At 40.0% G+C, this 18,897-nt stretch overlaps 1 protein-coding gene across 1 annotated transcript in view; it reads right to left on the bottom strand.

Annotated features, from left to right (window-relative positions):
* Window positions 1–18,897, bottom strand: part of col28a2a (collagen, type XXVIII, alpha 2a) — a 98,029-nt gene that overhangs the window by 52,398 nt on the left and 26,734 nt on the right. Inside the window, exons 12-16 of the mRNA XM_073047240.1 lie at window positions 18,305–18,373; window positions 17,249–17,317; window positions 7,829–7,897; window positions 3,807–3,875; window positions 1,599–1,667 (exon numbers count right to left, since the gene is read on the bottom strand). Coding sequence (XP_072903341.1) covers window positions 1,599–1,667; window positions 3,807–3,875; window positions 7,829–7,897; window positions 17,249–17,317; window positions 18,305–18,373 — 345 coding nt within the window. The remainder of the gene's footprint in view (window positions 1–1,598; window positions 1,668–3,806; window positions 3,876–7,828; window positions 7,898–17,248; window positions 17,318–18,304; window positions 18,374–18,897) is intronic.

Raw genomic sequence — 18,897 nt, 5'->3', positions numbered from 1 at the left:
ATTACTCTAAAATAGGGTTGAGAGCACGGTACGGGAGTCATAAAGAAAGATATTGAAATTCATTATGACAGATTTTCACTGGCTAGGAAGTAGCCAGTCAGGAGGTGAGATACCCAGTCTCTGACCTGCTCTTGCTGTCACAGTTTATCTGGTGATCCAGCTGAGTGTCTGGCAACAGCTGGAGTGTTAATAGTGAGAGACTCGGTGACATTTATGCCATTGAATGTTAAGGGTAGATGGTTCTCTCATTAGCACCTGGCACTTACGTGACAACACTATCAACTGCGACGCATGGCCATGTGGCTAGGGACTGCCTCATTTTCTAAGGAGTCACTAGTAGAATTAAACACTGTGCAATCAATGACAAATAGTGCCACTTCTTACATTATGGAAGGAAGGTAATTGATGATGCAGCTGAAGGAGCTTAGGGTGGGAAATAGTTGTAAGGAAATTAAGCTGGAAAGGGTGCAGAATGGGTTCACAAGGACATTGTTGGGAGTTGAGGGAGGGTGCTTAGATTGAAAGGAGAGATTGGATAGGCTAGGACTTTCTCTTGCTTCCTGCTGAGTAGTGATGCTACATAAATTATTAAAATCACAAGGGATGTACAGTGGATAAGATGGATGGCCACAGTCTTTTTCCGAGGTTAAACAAGTACATAATTTTAAGGTGAAAGCAGAGGAAGATTTAAAAGGGTACGGAAAGGCAAGCTTTTCACATCATGATGATGATGGGTATTGGCGGGGCGGTGGGGGGAGGGTGTGTGTGTGTGTGTGTGTGTGTGTGTGTGTGTGTGTGTGTGTGTGTGTGTGTGTGTGTGTGTGTGTGTGTGTGTGTGTGTGTGTGTGTGTGTGTGTGTGTGTGTGTGTGTGTGTGTGTGTGTGTGTGTGTGTGTGTGTGTGTATAACAAGCTGCCAGTGGAAGTGAGTGTGCTGGAAACGATTACAACATTTAACAGCATTTAGATGAGGGGTACCCAGCCTGGGATCCACGGACTGCTCAGTTAAAGCAGGGGTCCATGCCCAGTATTATAAAGGTTGAGAACACCTGTATGAAGGGTTCAGCATGCTTCACTCATGCGGAACCTGCCATCTATTTTGTAGAAACTACTGACTGAATACACCATCTTACAGCAGAACATAGGGTGAAGACCTCCACATATGGCTGACAAAGGCCACATCTTCCTGCACAGCAGCAGATGCCCGAATTGTGTTCACACAAATGAGAATATGTGCCTGAAATTACTGCTACAATAATTATATTATTTGAATTGTACATGTAAAGGAAGTTGTATGTCAAGTGGAAAGGTTAGGCTGTCTGGAGACAGTACATAGCTTTTTCACTAAAACACCAGAAAATAACTGGTACCTTAAACAACAACGTGCAAACATCTGCGAGGGAGAGTGAAAGTGAGGAGTGAGCATTTTCTACTACGTTCTTGTTATCTAACAGACAAAACTCATTCAGCTATTTCTACACCAAAATAACTTTATCAATGTAGAGAGCAGTTGGAAACATTCTTAAGGAGGTATGCACTCAATATTGGAAAAAGTCACAGGAATTGCTTGCTGAATTAAGAGTAAATGCAAAATAATTACCTTTTCACCTTGTAGACCAACTCCAGGTGGACCAACGGGGCCAGGTAATCCAGGGAAACCTACTTCACCCTGATGAGTTACATTTCAGAAGTGAAATGGGACATTAACAAATGTAATAATAACAACAAGAGATTCCATATCTGAACTTACTTTTGCACACCAAACAATATATCAAATGTTGATTTAGGTAATTATTACTTGAATTCAAGATTCAGTTCTGCAGAGAGAAATATTTACGAAGTATTCACATTGTTTTCATCTTGACTTCCTTGATTACATTCACATTCCCAGAAATCTGTCTTTAGTCTTACATGGAAAATTAAGAGTTTTGTTCAGAATAAAAAATTGCACACCACTGAAGCAAGTTTTTAATACAGGTGAAGGGCTGAATTCATAGTTCACAGAAATGGAACTCATGTTGAAATAAAAGAATTAAGGCTATGAATTTAGCTTTTGAGATCTGAGGCAATAACTGAGCCCTCATGAACTGTCTTTTAAAAGTTATGAAGTGCCACATATATGTGTGTGGGGTGGGGGAACACAAGAGACAGCAGATGCTAAAATCTGAAGCAACAAACAATTTGATGCAGTGTTTTGACCCAAAACGTTGACAATTTCTTGCCTCTTACAGATGCTGCTTGGCCCACTGAGTTCCTCCAGCAGTTTGTTCATTGGTTAAAGTATATGGCATTGTTGTAAGATGCTCTGTTTTTTTTTTCAACAGAAGTTGGAATCAGTTCATGAGATGAATATATCTACTTAGGAAGACTCTCACTACTAAGAGAACATTTGAATAAAATAATCTGATTCTTGTATTATTTGACCCTGCAGATCTTGTTGATATAAATAAAGTTTTGGTTGTTTACCCAGGACTAAATCTCATCAGCCAGGGTTGTGATTAATGTGAGAATGGTGAGGAGTGCGGTTAAATTATAGGTAGTTGCTTAACTGCTTAATCCCTCTGACCTCTTGTAGGGTCCCAGTGGCAGCCTGCACTTTTGACCATATGAGCAGGAAACCTGCAGGAAGGAAGTTGCCTCCACCTTTAAATAGGCAGACTGGGTCTTGATTAGCAGTTCACAGCTAGTCCTGAAATATTAATGATGGCTTCTCTGTCGTTGAAGCCAGATCAGAACAGCTAGACTGGCAAAACAGATGGGCTGGTGAGTTGTAAAACTTAATGTTAGATTTCCTTGTGAGGCAAGTTGCACTGTGGTGCTCCTCGGGGACTGAAGAGGATGCCTTGGGTCTCCCTCAACCGATACGCTCCCCCTGTTTCTGGGTCGATTTCAGACTACCGTCTCTGAATGCAGACAATGATTCCCACGTTTCTCCAGCTGTGACCTCCAGTTTCCTTCTTCCACCTGCTGACCAGATGGTACGTCTTGCTTGATGGTGAACAGGAAAAACGATGGAAATGAGAGCCAGCCATTAAAGCAGGCTGAGATCCACATTCCGAACGCCCCAGATTTTACTCTCCTCCTTGGGGCTCACATGGGCTATTCCTCCCCCACCCTCTAAATTCTGCATTACAGAAACTACTACTTCCAGCAGGGAACTTCAGAATTTCGTATTTTGGATTTTTAGCACTGAGTGGCTGCACCATTTAGATTTTCCCCCAGTTCCTGAGAGGAGAGGGTTTAAAATCTGAATGGTCCTCTCAACGACAACACTCAACTAAGGATCCTAGTTAGCAATTTAAACCATCAAGATTTAGTTGACTTTATCTATGATATGTAACTGAGCCACAATAAAGGAATCAGGGTAAACACTCAGATTGTGTTGGTGGCTTGTGTGGTTTCAGTCTCCTTTATGTAAATATTTAATCTTAATATTCTTGATTTCCTATCATCACCTCTAATGTTACTCCAATCAGTATTTCAGAAATTCTGTTTGCCACTTATTACACTGGATTCTCACCAAAATTATCCAGTGCATTTTGGAAGAATCCAGTGCATCTTCCAAAAGCACAATCATGTTTACTCCGATATATTGCACAAGCCAGTTCCTAATATTGGATACAGGATATTATAGCTCCAGCTTGAAAAAAGGTAAATTCAGTTTCCATTATTTCAAATCGAAATATACTATAAAGAAATTTACTACAAACTCAGCTTATTTGTTCGTAAAATGTTCACTTCAAATCACACAATCTACTGCTGCTGTCACAATTAACACTATCATAAATTGGGCATATGTGCTCCTCACCTTTTCACCCTTAATACCTGCACCCGGAGCACCACGAGATCCCTTTGGTCCTTCATAACCTCGATCACCCTGTCACACAGAAGTTACAGCATCATACTACATTCCATTGTTGTTTCTAATCTTTAAATGAAAGGAAAATAATCCTTCATTGAGTTATTTGAGAGAACTTTGGCATCATCAATTGATACTTAAAAGTGCAGTAAATTATAAAGAAAAAAACAGTCAGATAGCAACAGTAGATTAAACTCAAAGAAACTTGATCTGATGTGGAATTCTATCTTGAGGTGACCTTAGCAACTTAAAAGCTGCACAGCTGTGCAATGCCTGAGGCTTGTAAGATTCCACAAGTGCAAACTGTACACTGTTTCAGTTTTGTTCAGGACTGCAGACAGCAGGCTGACATGCTGTCACAAATTCCTCAGAGAAAATCTGGTGCAGCTATTCTAAGTTCAGTGCTGATCAGATGTGTAAAATGGAATGTTATTTTCCTATCAGTGGACAATTTTTGATCACATGCTGTAAGGACTGGACAAGATAATGGAAGATCGCGGAAGGTAATTTCTGCTGCATGAAGAGATCCACGCTTCCAATTTGTGTGCCCAAGGAGCCTTAATAGTTGTTGCCCAATAACAGAGTGTCACAAAGCTGAAATAGAAAGTGAAGTTTATTCTGAAAAAACATCTCCAGGCAGCACTCATCAATTAAAGGAGAAAGACTAATCAAAGTGACCTTACAATGTGACCGCTTTAATTAAATTTGGAAATTGATTGTGGTTTTCACTATCAATACAGAGCTCTGTCTTGACCATCACTGAGCCTGGAATCATCTCCAATTGCACTCTGGTCCAGTTCCCGCTACTTCGGGCCATAAAATTACTTACTGTAGCCTCCTATGGTCTGGACTTGCTCCTGTAAAAATTTGCCTTTGCCCTGTTTTTCAAGCTCACCTGTGGCACCTCACTGGGCCAACATCCTTATGGACCAAAGGTAACAAACGGATGAGCTCTGACTGCCATCCACCATTCACTCTTTCATTAGTAAAAACTCAAGCCTCAACAATCATCAGATTCTTTGACACAAGTTGGGGCATTGCACTCCCTCAGGCAGTTACTGAAATGTTCCATTTTGTTCCCTGTGCAACAATCAACCTGCACTGAGACAATTAGGTGAGCCATGTTTGCAAATTGATGCATAGAATATAGTTCTGATAGCTGCCTGGTGTAGCAAACATTAATGAAGCAGTACTCACAGGGGGAGTGCAATTATCCTAAGAATAGATTATTGAAGTGAACAAATGAAAACAAAAAAGAATATTTGTGTAAAAATGATCAGATTAGACTGGAAAACAGTCAAAATAAACCAAGTGGATATACACTCAGTGGCCACTTTATTAGACACACCTGTACGTTAATACAAAATCTAATCAGCCAATCATAGGGCAGCAACTCAATGAATAAAAGCATGCAAGCGTGGTTAAGAGGTTCAGTTCAATGGTTCAGACCAACATCAGAATAGGAAAGAAATGTAATCTAAGTGACTTTGACCGTGGAATGATCTTTGGTATCAGATGGGTTGGTTTGAAGATCTCAGAAGCTGCTGATCTCATGAGGTTTTAAAGCAGAACAGTGTCTAGAGATTACAGAGAGTGGTGTGAAAAACAAAAAAAAATCCAGCCAGTGGAAGTTCCATGGGCAAAAATGCCTTGTTAATGAGGGAGGTCAGGGGATAATCGCCAGACTGATTCAAGCTGATGGGTAGGTGACAGTTAACTCAAATAACCAGGCTTTACAACAGTGGTGTTCAGAAGAGCATGTCTGAATACACAGCATGTTTAACCTTGAAGTGGATGGTTTGAAGCAGCAGAAGACCACAAACATACACTCAGTAACCACTTTATTAAGGACAGGAGGTACAGTACCTAATAAATTGGCCACTGAATTTGGATTTTAAAAACTCTAAATTATTTTACGCTCTATGGGTAAGTATTTTATATCTTCCAAATCTAATTGTGTAATACAGTAATTCCTTGCCCTATGGGGATTTGGTGGGCAGGGATGGGTAGTGGAGGGTGAATGCAGTTTGGTGGGAACAAGTGCGGAACCCAAAATGACAGCATGTCCATAAGGCTGAAATGATGTTGAAATAATTTAGTAACTAAACTTTATACTACAGGTATAGTCTTCACACAAACTGCTCTGACAAGAGAGCTGCCAGCAGTCTCTGAGACTACAAGACACACACAACTCATTAAGAGGAATAGTCTGTAGGTCCTACAGTCACAAAGATGTATAGCAGAATATGGTGATTTTTTTTCTCCATTTACACTAATCCTATTTGCCTGCATTGGAACCACATCCTTTTATGCTTGCTTGTTTAAGTGTGTCTAAATGCCTCATAAATGTGGTAATATTATCTGATTTGACCATTCCCTTTCCAGCTCGTTCAAGATATCAACCACACTCTGTATAAAAATATTCCCCTCAGATCAGGGCTGGCAAGCCTTTTTCAGAGAGTGTGCGTTCATATTGCCAATAATCCCCTTAAAAATTCTCTCGTGTGCTGTGGTAATTTTGAGCAGCGATTATCATTGATTAATGATTATTTCTCTAATAAATTATTAACAATAATTATGGACTTCTTTTAAGGGAAAAGGGTGAATCCTTTTGTTTATTTACACATATTTGATATTTTCCAATAATAAAAGTATAAGAGACAGATGGAAATAAATGAAGCATTTTAGAAAATCTGTTCAAAAATTATTAATATTAAGTTCTTAAAAAGACAATTGAATAATAACATCATTTCTAAATAGTATTGTTATTGTAACTGTTTACTGTACAAATACTGATCTGTACAGCAGATCTGAGGGTTTTAAAACATAACATTCAACGTTCTGTGCTCTTGCATTCATTTAGCTGGTTCCAAGCCAGCGCGAGATATTTCCCATGAAAACACTTCACTGCTCTCGAGTTGTAATAGAATCATTTGCTGTTTCATTTGGCAATAAGATTATCATTATTGTTCTTTTCACTATGTGAGGTGTTTAAAGAATTGAGCGCGGCACTGCATGCCACGTGCCAACTAAATATTTTGTGCATGCCATTTTGGGCATGCGTGCCTTGCCTTAGATCCTCTTTGAAACTGGTTCCTCTCATCTTAAACCTATGTTCTCTTGTTTTTGATATCCCTACCATTTTTGACCTTCTTCTTTATCTATGTCTCTTGTATCCTTATGTCAACAGAAGTTCATTTCGGGAGAAGTCATATTTTACTAAGTATGAACAAGCCAGCCCTTCACTCAACAAGGGTGTAACGAAATAGCAATTAACAACTTATTTTAACAATTCCTCCTTGGGTACGTTAGATCCAGTAATGTTTCAGCCATAAATAGTATATTTTTTATTTAGTGATACAACACTGAGTAGGCCCCTCTGGCCTTCAACCCCCAACGAACCTGATCAACCTTAACCTAAACACAGGACAATTTACAATGACCAATTAACCTAGCCGTTACGCCTTTGGAGGAAACCACAGCACCTACAGAAAGCCCATATATTCCACGAGGAGGATGTGCAGAGACATTTTACAGAACGGCCCCAGAACTGAACTCCAAACTCGGGAATGCCCCAACCCGTAACAGCGTGACACCATGGCACTCCATATTGAGCTTTCATAATCCAGTGATTCAGAACTCACTCCTGTACTTACCCGTCTAGTATCCACCTCAAATGTTCCTAGGGACATTGAATAATAAGCTGGCCTGTGCATACTTTTAAAAATTCTTGCTGCCTCAACGACATATAGCCTGTAGCAGACACATATATTAGCTTTAGCATATGCGTTACCTTGTTCAACATTGAAAGAAACATTGGCCTTGATAAAAATGTAACATGCTGGGTGTATCCTGCTGGTGGGGAATTTCTTTTCTACATGTTCTAACATTACCTTCAGGTAGCTTTAGGTGAATCTTTTGTAGTTAAAGAGAGATTTTGTGTGTATATTTACACATAGAATTACATATACCTTCATTCCTGGCCAACCCTCACCAGGTAAACCACGACCTCCTGGAAGACCTTGAGCTCCTGGAGGCCCCTGTGCAAAGTGAAAAGGAAATGAATTATTAACAATGTTATAAGCCGAAGAGCAGGAAAGAGAAGACACATGGTTGAGAATTTTGTCAACAATGGTAGTCAGAAGCCATGGTTAATTCCCTGTCCAGTTTCCACCTTGACTCCTGTTTTTGTCATGTTGAAACATTCCAAAGATTCCCTGGGAACAGCACCTCATCTTCTGCATGGCTATTTTGCAGATCTCAGTATTGGATTTGAATATTTTGCCTCTCTTCCTGGATATTACGGTTGCAGTTTCTGATTTTTCTTTTCTCATCTCTCTAATGCCCTGAATTTGAAGTAAGAGTTATCTTGATAACGCCAGCCTTTATTCTATTATAGAACTTCGTTCCCTTTTCTTCATATCCCCCTTTCTACAACTGGAAACTCCTTTATCCCCATTTTGATCCTGATGGAGAATCGTTGATCTAAAATGTTAGCCCAATATTTTTTATCTCCATGGACCCTGTATATTTCCAGCATTTGGAGATTTGTTTTGCTCTTCCAGTATCTGGAGTTTATTTTGCTCTAATTAACTTCAGCTATGATAGATACGAAAAAAATTTTTTAAACTCTATCTATTTAACAAGTAATATATTTGTCATGACATGGCACATCATGATATTCATTGTGTACAAAGGAGATGTTACAAAGGAAAAAATATGAAAGGTCTCATTGCAAATCTTCAACATCAGTGAGTCTAAAAAGGTCTGGTCTTAGAAATTAAATACCAAACTGCAATGTCATTCAGTGAATATCACATTGTAATTGATCCCTCAAAATTTCCACGCCTTAGGTATTAGGCCACAACAGGGACATTAAGATTGATTCAGTTGAAATGAATGGCTGGTATTACCCCGCCCCCACTGGTGTTGCGTGCACCTTTGGTTTAAGGGTAGAAGCTCAACAATCTGGCACTAAGAAATTGCACCCCCTGAACAGGTTCCAGTTAGACTAATGGACCCAGGAACTTTCTTGCTGAAACAAAACATGGTAACGTGCATTGAGAATGTTCTGCACCGCAGAATATAAAGAATTCTTATGCACTATTTTGATAATTTTCTTCTTCATCACCGGCTTTACTGAGCACAGTATCAATAGAACATATACAGTGTTAGACACGGTTAAAACTGGTGCATGTTTCTGCGATACTAAATGCAGGCTAGCACAATCCGATGAGATTATTGCTGAGTCCTCCACAGTGACCAATGAAAGGCTGCTGGGAAATGGCACTGAGTGTCCAACTTGACTTTAGGTCTGCTTCCAATCCTTTGACATGAGCAGGAGGCAGATAATAGTTTAAAGTTTTGTTACTTGGGCAATTTAAGGTAGATGACGTCACATGTTTCACGATGAATACTTCAGAGGTAACATTTAAAATCAATTGTATTCAGACTAAGGTTATTAGGCCACCCCATCAACCTACAACTTGTTCTTTTGAGCAGTGATTAGTACAAAGCAAGTCAGTCAATGAATTCATTTCCAATATCAGGGATTCTAGGTAGTCCCAAGACATAGCAACTCCTTCAACAGTACACAAACTGCTGGAGGAACTCTGCAGGTCAGAGAGCATCTGTGGAGGAAAATGGATAGCTGATGTTGTGGATCCGTTTCTCTCAATAGATGCTGCCTGACCTGCTGAGTTCCTCCAGCATTTTGTGTATTGCTCCAGATGACAGCATCTGCAGTCTCCTATGTCTCCATAGCAGTTCCCTGGTTGCTTATGGTATATTAATTACCCGAGTAATCTTAGAGAAACCTACTACTCTTTAAAAAGAGTAATGGCCTCATCACAGTGGCTTCATTATCAAATGAAATAAACCGCCATGTACTTGCCACCTGTCTTATTCACCAGCACACCAGTTTGGTCTATTTGGTTGACAGTATCAAGAATATTTAGCATCACAGTTTCTTTGACATTTATTGTTAATACTGACCTCGCCCTGAAAGAGAATGCAATCCACCTCTGGGAATATGGACATAAACTAAAGAGTGATATCTTCTGAGAGTAGAATCTGCTCAAAAAAGATCTTGTGAAGATCAAGAGACATTTTAAAAATAAAGAGGACTGAGGTGACGCTAGTTTTCGAGAGATGAGCAGATTTGGTAAAATGTTAGTTGAATGGTTCTGTAATATTTGAAACACTGCAGCCAGTTAAAGGATGCACAACAAAACACACACAATTGGGGAGTAGAGATTGTTGCTTGCAGAGAAGGCTAACAATTAGAACTGCTCTTAGATTTGTGACTTCATCTGTGGTTGGTTGAGATCAGCAGAAATAAAAATACGGGAAGATGCAAAGTAGTCTGTTGATTCACCATCACCTAATTTACAAGGCACCGAAGTCAAGATCTGCTTGCAGGGAGACCTACTCCAAGACCTTGCTGTTGCTTAAAAAAAAGCGAAAGATCACAAATGAAGCAATTTTTTACTGCTGACTGTTATGAGCACAAAAGTGACATATGAAGAATTTGAAGGTTATACTTTTTGTCAGCCATGAACTGTTTTGCTCGCCCAATTAACAGAGCACAGAGAAATTACTTTGATGTGGCAACAAGACAGATTTTCTTTGGAGAAATGCAGAGATATCCATGCATCTGGAAAGAATAATTGCTAGTGGCATATATTCTATTTCTGAAGTCCTCAGTTTGATCTGCGCTGCTATCATGATATTTTGGAAGGAAATGTGAAAAAATAAGGGAAAAATAAAACAAATTATAAGTACCCTTCCTGAGACCAACAGATTTCTCCTTCACCAGCTCCTAGGCTCTGTGCATAGTTGTAAAATGGTTCTCACCTATCTATGCTGCCAACTCTTGACAAGAGTACATCAATCAACACCCAAACACAATTCAGCCCTCCTTTCTTGGTTTCCTCCCCAATGCTATATCAAAGTCTTCATACTCTACAAATCTCTAATGTTATTCAACCTTACTTTGGGTGATCTCCATCAGTCTTTGTCCTGTATCCCTTCAACTCTAGATTCTTGTGCAATTATCTCTCCCACGTTCCACCATGGTTGCCAGAATCCTTTACTTGGTTCTTCCTTCTTGTTACTTCTCTTTTGAAATTGTGTCAGATTCTTAAACTCATTACTCTTGGTTTTAGTCATTTAATTTTAAACACTTCTATCAGTGGTCAGCATCTGTATTGCATCTCTAAAGAGCTCAGATGTTTGTAAGCGTAAATCTGCTCTAGGAATGTATGTTGTGAGATCTGCTCATATCCTGGTTTTTCATCTTGAGCAAGCAAGATAAATTTTACTGACGTTCAGATGACCTATCTAGCTAATATCAAGAGATGACAATTATTACAAATTAAAATGATGCAATATAAAACACAAAATTAAGAGAATTTAACAAATTACCTACACTTGATCTGGCCTGTTCGGTGCACTCCCCACGCCATGCCACCGCCCGCTCCTACACTATTTCCATCAAACTGTTGTTACACTGTCTGGCAAGCACTGCCCACATGCTCTTCTGAAGGCTTGTTCTTCGTAAAAGGCCTTTAAAGGGCTATGACCGCAGACATTTTAGAAGCATTAAGAGAGGACAGACAGGAGGCTCTGTGTCTGCAGAGGAGACACCAGAATAGTGTGCTGCTTTGTGGATGCCAGGATCAACAATGCTTCTGAGCGGTTGTTGAGGGGGAGGATAAATAGCAGAGTTTGTTGTACTCATTAGTTCAAATGACATAGGTAGAACAGGAGATGAGGTCCTGTAGAATGAGTATAAAAAATTATTACATAGAACATAGAACTCTACAAAATATTATAGGCCTTTTGGTCCACAATGTTGTGCCAACCATGTAATCTACTCTAGAAGCTGCCCAGAATTACCCTACCACATAGCCCTCTATTTTTCTAAGCTCCAAGAGTCTCTTATAAAACCCTATAGTATCCACCTCCATTACTTTCATTAGAGGCCTTTACAATAACAGTACAAAATTCGAGCAAAGAAAAAGGGAAGGAACTTACGAATGATAATCACTAAAATAACTGCACAAATACCTTATAGGTTGTCTTAAATCTAATAGCCATCATAGGATCTTCAAAGAAAGACCATAACCAATACCTTACTGAAGTTCAATTCAGTCAGGAACAGCAATAGGCTAGATAGAAACATAGACACCTACAGCACGTTACAGGCCATTCAGCCCACAATGTCGTGCTGACCATGTAACCTACCACAGAATTACCCTACCACATAGCCCTCTATTTTACTAAACTCCATGTACCAAGCTCCAAATTAGGTAAAACGTTATTGAGCAAGGCCTCAAGGGTATTGGTCTCCAGATTACTCCCAGTGCCACGTGCAAGCAAGGTGAGAAAATGAAACGCAGGCCTGGTGAATGTGAGGCTGAAGAGCTGTTGCAAGTGGCAGGGATTCCGGTTCCTTGGGTCATTAGAATCTCTTTTGAGGCAGGGGTGACTTGTACAGAGGGATAGGTTGCATTGAATCAGAGGGGGACCAATATCCTTGCAGGGAAATTTGCTCTGACTACACAGGGTTGGCAGGAGGTTGGAATTCTGAGCAGTAGCAAATCATGGGTTAACCCAGTGGACTGCAAGAACAAGTTTAGTCATGAGGATAGCCAGGGCATAGCAAAGGGAGAGAAATGAATATTCAGTGAAACTTCATTTATTTTAATGCATGAAGGTTAACAGGTAAGGCAGTCGAACTCAGACGGTAAGTTGGTTCTGGAGTCTAGGATGTAAGAGTTACATGAGAAATACGTCTGAGAGAAGTGCAGGGTTGGCAGCTCAACATTTCAGAATACAGGTGCTACAGGTGTGACAAGGGTATCGTGTGACAAGGATTTGAGGAGCAGCTGTGTAGAGAAATAGCATAGTAGAAAGAATAATCGGGTTGTATCAGTGGGAGCTTTTAATTTCCACAGTATTTTAAATTAAAAGTTCCCACTAATTAGCCCATCACAGTTAAAGGCCTCCCCTCCATTGAGCATATCTACACGGTTGATATGTGCAAGAAAGCAGTATCCATCATCAAGGACCCCCACCACCTAGACCATGCTCTCTTTTTGCTGCTGGCATCTGGAAGAAAGTACAAGAGCCCAGGACTCACACCACCAGGTTCAGGAACAGTTATTACTCCTCAACCATCAGGCTGTTGAATCAAGGGGGATACCTTCACTGAACCACACTTGTCCCATCAGTGAAATGCTCCCACAATATATGGACTCATTTTTAAGGACTTTTAATCTCAACTTCTTGATATTTTTTGCTTGTTTATTTATTATTATTTCTTTTTTTTTATCTTTCTTTTTGTAATTGCAGTTTGTTGTCTTTTGTATACTGGTTGTCTGCCCAGTTGGTGAAATCTTTCATTGATTCTATTATGGTTATTGGATTTATTGACTATGCCCACAAGAAATGAATCTCCAGGTTGTATGTGGTGACATATATGTACTTTGATAACAAATCTACTTTGAACTCTGAATGGGCTACTCTGAGTTTAGAGGCCTGGTCAGGATGTAAATTGTGAAGTGTGTCCGGGATAGTTTCCTGAAATCTATACCTAAAGGGCCTTACTCAGGGGGGATTTATTACTGCACCTTCTCTTTGGGAACAAGGTAGGGTAAGAAAACTGAGTGCCAGTCAGGGAGCACTTCGGCTCTAGTGACCGTAATTTTATTACTTTTAAGACAGTGATGGAAAAGATTAGGACAAGTCCACAGATAAGGATCCTAAACTGGAGCAGTGGAAATTAGACAGGATCTAGCAGAGGTTGATTGGATAAACCTGCTTGAGCAGAAAGGAATGAATGGCAAGCAGGAGGCTTTTAAGATATCATGTCCAGGGTCAACATATTCCTATTAGGGTGAGGGTAAACCTAACATGTTTAAGAAGCCCTGGTAGAGAATATTGAGGCTTTGGTCAGGAAAAAAAGAAAATGAACATTGGGTTGAGAAGGTTGGATTAAGTGAATCCCTTGATACTATAAAAAGACTAACAATATGCTTAAAGGGAAAATCAGAAGGGCAAAGTAAGGTATGAGCTAGATCTGCAATGTGAGGTTAAGGAAAATCCGAAGATTAGCAAGATTAGAAGAGCGTTTAGTGAGAGAGTCTTCTCTTAGAGATCAACAGAGCCGCCTATGTCTTGAGCCACAGAACGTGGGTGGGATTTTTAATGATCATTTCTCCTTACTGAGGGTAAAATTATGTGGCTCAAGAAAAAGGGAAACAAGTGGAGATGTTCTGAAGAACATTCATGCTAATAGGGCAAAGGCTTTTGCAGAGTAACACATGCAAAACGCTGGAGGAACTCAACAGGTCAGGCAAAAACTATTGTTGGGAATAAACAGTCAATGTTTCAGGCCAAAACTCTTCATCAGGACTGATGAGTTTCTCTGGATTTCTAGCATCGGCGGAATCTCTTGAGTTCAGGAGGTACAGCATAATAAGGTGGTTAAACCCTGAGAGGAATTTATGGAAACCCTTGGAGAGAGATTTACTTCATTGCTCCCCACTGGTGGTGAAGTTCCCAAAAGACTAAAAGGTGGCTAATGCTGTTTTGTTTAAGGAGGGTAACAAGGACAAGCCAGGGAACTACAGACTGGTCAGCCTGACATCAGTACAGAGGAAGTCACTAGAGGGAATTCTGAGGGATAGCATTTGGATAGATAGAATGATCACTTTGTGCATCGAAAGTCATACATTATGAATCTTTTAATGTTGATTTGAAGAAGTAACCAAAAAAGTAGCTGAGGGTATGGCAGTGAATTTTGTCTACTTGGATTTTAGCATGGCCAAGAAGGTTGTTATATGTTACAGGGAGATCTTGATTAGCTAGAGAAGTGGGCTGAGGAGTGACAACTGATCTTAATACGGATAAATATGAGGTGATGCATTTTGGAAAGTCAAACCTGCACAGAATGTACTATGAATGGTACATAGAGAGTGTAGTGGGACAGAAACATCTAGGAGTACAAGTGCATAGTTCATTGAAAGTAGCATCACAGACAGACAGAGTGGATAAAAAGCCATTTAGCACACTGGCTTTCATCAGTCAGGGTGTTGAGTACAGGGGTTGGGACATTACGTCGCAGTTGTACAGTACACTGGTGAGGACACACTTGGAGTATTATGTAGAATTTTGGTTACCCTGTTATGGGAAAGATGTGGTTAAAAAAGAAAAGAATGCAGAGAAGATTACGAGGATGTTGAAGGGACAAGAAGCCTGAGTTACAAGGAGAGGTTGGTTAGGTTAGGTCTTTATTCCCTGGAACGTAAGAGAATAAAAGACGACTTCATTTAAATTTATGAGAGGCACAGTAAAGGTCGCTGATAGCAATTGTTTCCCCAGGGTAGGGGACACCAAAACTAGGGGTCATAGGTTTAGGGTGGGAGGGAAAAGATTTAAAAAGGACCCAAGGGATGACTTTTACACACAGTATAAAAGTATATGGAACAGTATATGGAACAAACTATCAGAGGAAACAGCTGAGGTAGGTACAATAGAATCATTCAAGAAGCACTTGGAAAGGTACATAAAGGGGCAAGCCTTTCAGGTATATGGCCAAACACATGAAATCAGGATTAACTGAGGAGCACCTTGGTCACCATGGACTTACTGGGGTGAAGAATTATATCTGTGCTGTACTCCTCTATAACTCTATTTAAATAATTCAAAGTAAATGTTATAAAAAAGGGGAAAGCTTTCCTTTTCTCAAACAGTCAGTGGATGCGTTTTACTTGGATTTTCAGAAGACCTTGGACAACATGCCACACGTGGCTGTTTAACAAACTAAGAGCGCATGGTATTACAGAAAAGTTGGATAGATAATTGGCTGGCTGGCAGGAAGCAAACAGTGAGAATAAAGGGGGCTTTTCTGGCTGGCTGCCTGTGACTAGTGGTGTTCTGCAGGGGTCGGTATTGGGACCATTTCTTAACACACTATATGTCAATGATTTGGATGACAGATTGGATGGCTTTGTGGTCAGGTTTGCAGATGATATGAAGATAGGTGGAGGGGCAGGTAGTGTTGAGGAAACAGGAAGTCTATAGGAGGACTTAGACAGATTAGGAGACTGGGCAAAGTGGCAGATAGAATATTGTGTAGGGACATGTATGGCCATGCACTTTAGTAGAACGAATAAAGGTGAAGACTATTTTCTAAACGGGGAGAAAATTCAAGAATCAGAGGTGCATAGTGACTTGGGAGTTCTCGTGGACTGTTCCCTAAAGGTTAACTTGCAGGTGGAGTCAGAGGCAAGGAAGGCAAATGCAATGTTAACATTCATTTTAAGAGGATGAAAGAGCAAGGATGTTAAGTTGAGACTTTATAAAGTATTGGTCAGACTGCGCTTGGAGTATTGTGAGCAGTTTTGGGCCCCTTATTTAAGAAAGAATGTACTGGCATTGGAGAGATTCCAGAGGAGGTTCACGAGAATGATTCTGGGAACAAAATGGTTAACATATTTGGAGCGTTTGATGGCTCTGGGCCTGTACACACTGGAGTTTAGAAGAATGGGGGGGGGGGGTGAAATTTCATTGAAACCTATCCAATATTGGAAGGACTAGATAGAGTAGATGTGGAGCAGTATCCTATCGTGGGAGAATCTAGGTCCAGACGGTACTGCTTCAGAATAGAGGAACATCCACTTAGAACAGAGATGAGGATAGTGAATCTATGGAATTCATTGCCACAGAGCAAGTTATTGAGTATATTTAAAGTGGAGTTTGATGGGTTCTTCATTAGTAAGAGCGTCAAAGGTTAAGGGGAGAAGGCAAAGAGAATTCAGCTGAGAGGGATAATAGATCAGTTATAACGAAAAACAGAGCAGACTCAATGGGCCAAATGGTCCACAGGCAGTTCTTTACACTTTCAGCCATAAATGCATTCTAGGAGTACTTAACATGGAAGCCTCAAAATAATTAAACCGACATGGGATAAAGTTTTGCCTGTATTGCCAAGACATGGCAATTCTCTAGGAAAACTGGGAAGACAGCAAGATTGAAGTTCACATGGTAAAAATGGCAGGTTTAATTCACAAGAAAATAAACGGGACTCCAGGAGGGGGTGTTTATATAATATTTTGTTGCAAAAGACTCCCCATTACTTTTAAATATTCATTCTCTTCAAAGTGTCTGCAATTGCAATATTTTCAGTGCTAAAGGAGGGCTGGGACTTAGAAGGATATAGGCCAAATGCAATACATTGGGACTAGATGGGTGGCACCGTAGTTGGCATGGACTTGTTGGGCCGAACAGCCTGTGTCTGTGCTGTTTTTCTCTATGACATTGTCTATGTGACTGTCTGTGAAAATAAAGTTTGGCATGTCTTTCAAACATTACAACTGACTTACTGGCAATCCAGGTTCACCAATCCCTGGTGGCCCAACAGGTCCTGGTCTTCCAGGGAAGCCAATGTCACCCTAAACAAAGAAAGGCAAATTGAAAACTAAATACCATTTCGTTAAGTTTAAATATTTTGTTCAGTTTTTCAGTAATAATGTAACTGTATTTTCATTATCTACCAAATATGGAATCAATGGGGATTTGATAGTATTACGCAATGTAAGCTCCGGACTTTCAAGTTAACATATTATAAATCTTTCTGGCACTAAAGAGAGCAGATTCTGAATACTTGCTTATTCAGGAAACCGAGCTTCTGCAATGTGAATGAAATGTAGCCTGGATTTCTGCATGTACAGTTTGGAATATAAGAAGTCACACTGCAACATTTTCATTTACAGGCACACAGTGATGCCTGTTAAAATGCTTGGAGTGTGTGCATTTCTCACACCCGGACACAAAATTCAATACTAAAAGTGCAAATTAGTGAATCTACCTGTAATCATTCCTAAAATTAAAACATTAGATTATCCACTCTACATAATGCCTTCCCAATTCTAAAAGCGCAGCCTGGCCAAGGGAAAACACTGCATATTTAACTTTGCTGATTTGCAACCACATACCGAGCACTGTACTCATCTTGCCTACTGCCTTCCTCACCTGGACATACCTATCACCTGCCAGCTTTTGCTCCACTCTTCCCATCGACATTTTTATACCGGCTACGTCCCCTTTTTACTTTCAGTCCAGTTTAAGAGTCTCAACCTGAATCATCAACAGTCTTTTCCTTCCATTGGCACTGCTGAACTCACTCGGTTTCTTCAGTGCTTTAGTCTTGCCTTTTACCCCCATCGCTCATGTAATGTATTGGATTGACTCTGCAAGAATACTCTTGTTCCTGCTAAATAAGTTCATACCACAGGCGTGTCCAAAATGTGCAGTTATAAATGTTCTTCGTTTTTCTGATACCATTGTTCTTTTCTTAGTTTTCCATTAATTCCAGCCCCTAAATGGCTGAAATTGTGTTTGGAACCAGAATTCTCATGCTTAAAAATGGACTTCTTTACCTTTGAGCCTTGAAGACCAATTCCAGTTTCACCAGTTAGGCCAGGTGGCCCAGGAAGTCCACGTTCACCCTATAATGTAAATATTTAGAAATGTTCTTAAGCAAATTAGCTCCAATAATGAAAGATGTATGTTAAGAGGTCAAATTTCCTTTGGTCATGTACTTGTTTTCACTCTACTTACAGTGTGATGGAAAATGTATAATGACAAGCAATAAATATGATTTTTGACATTAACTAACTACTAAAACAAATAATTGTTTGAATTATACTCAAGTATCCTAATCAAAGTAAACTCTTTGGGCCAGATGAGATTCCAAAGTATTCATGGATAGCTTACGATGGAAGGACAAGCGGTTGCCTTCTTGAAACATTCCATTAACTTCATTGCTGTTAAGGGTTCCCTGTATCATTTGGAACTGTGCAGGTAGGAAATTAGCAAAGAAAGCAAGATACTGCGGAGCAGTTTTAAACTCAGGAGCAGTAGGTTTACAGTGGGAGGATCCACGTCGAGGTCTTAAAAACATGCTGTTGGTGGATGCCGCTTACTGAATAAACATCGAACTTTAGGCTGGTATATCCTGATGTGGTTCAAA

Source organism: Hemitrygon akajei, chromosome 5 (genome assembly GCF_048418815.1).
Source record: "Hemitrygon akajei chromosome 5, sHemAka1.3, whole genome shotgun sequence".
NCBI classification, from domain to species: domain Eukaryota; kingdom Metazoa; phylum Chordata; class Chondrichthyes; order Myliobatiformes; family Dasyatidae; genus Hemitrygon; species Hemitrygon akajei.
The sequence above is the reverse complement of the archived record's forward strand: the minus strand, read 5'-3'. Positions and strand labels throughout refer to the sequence as shown.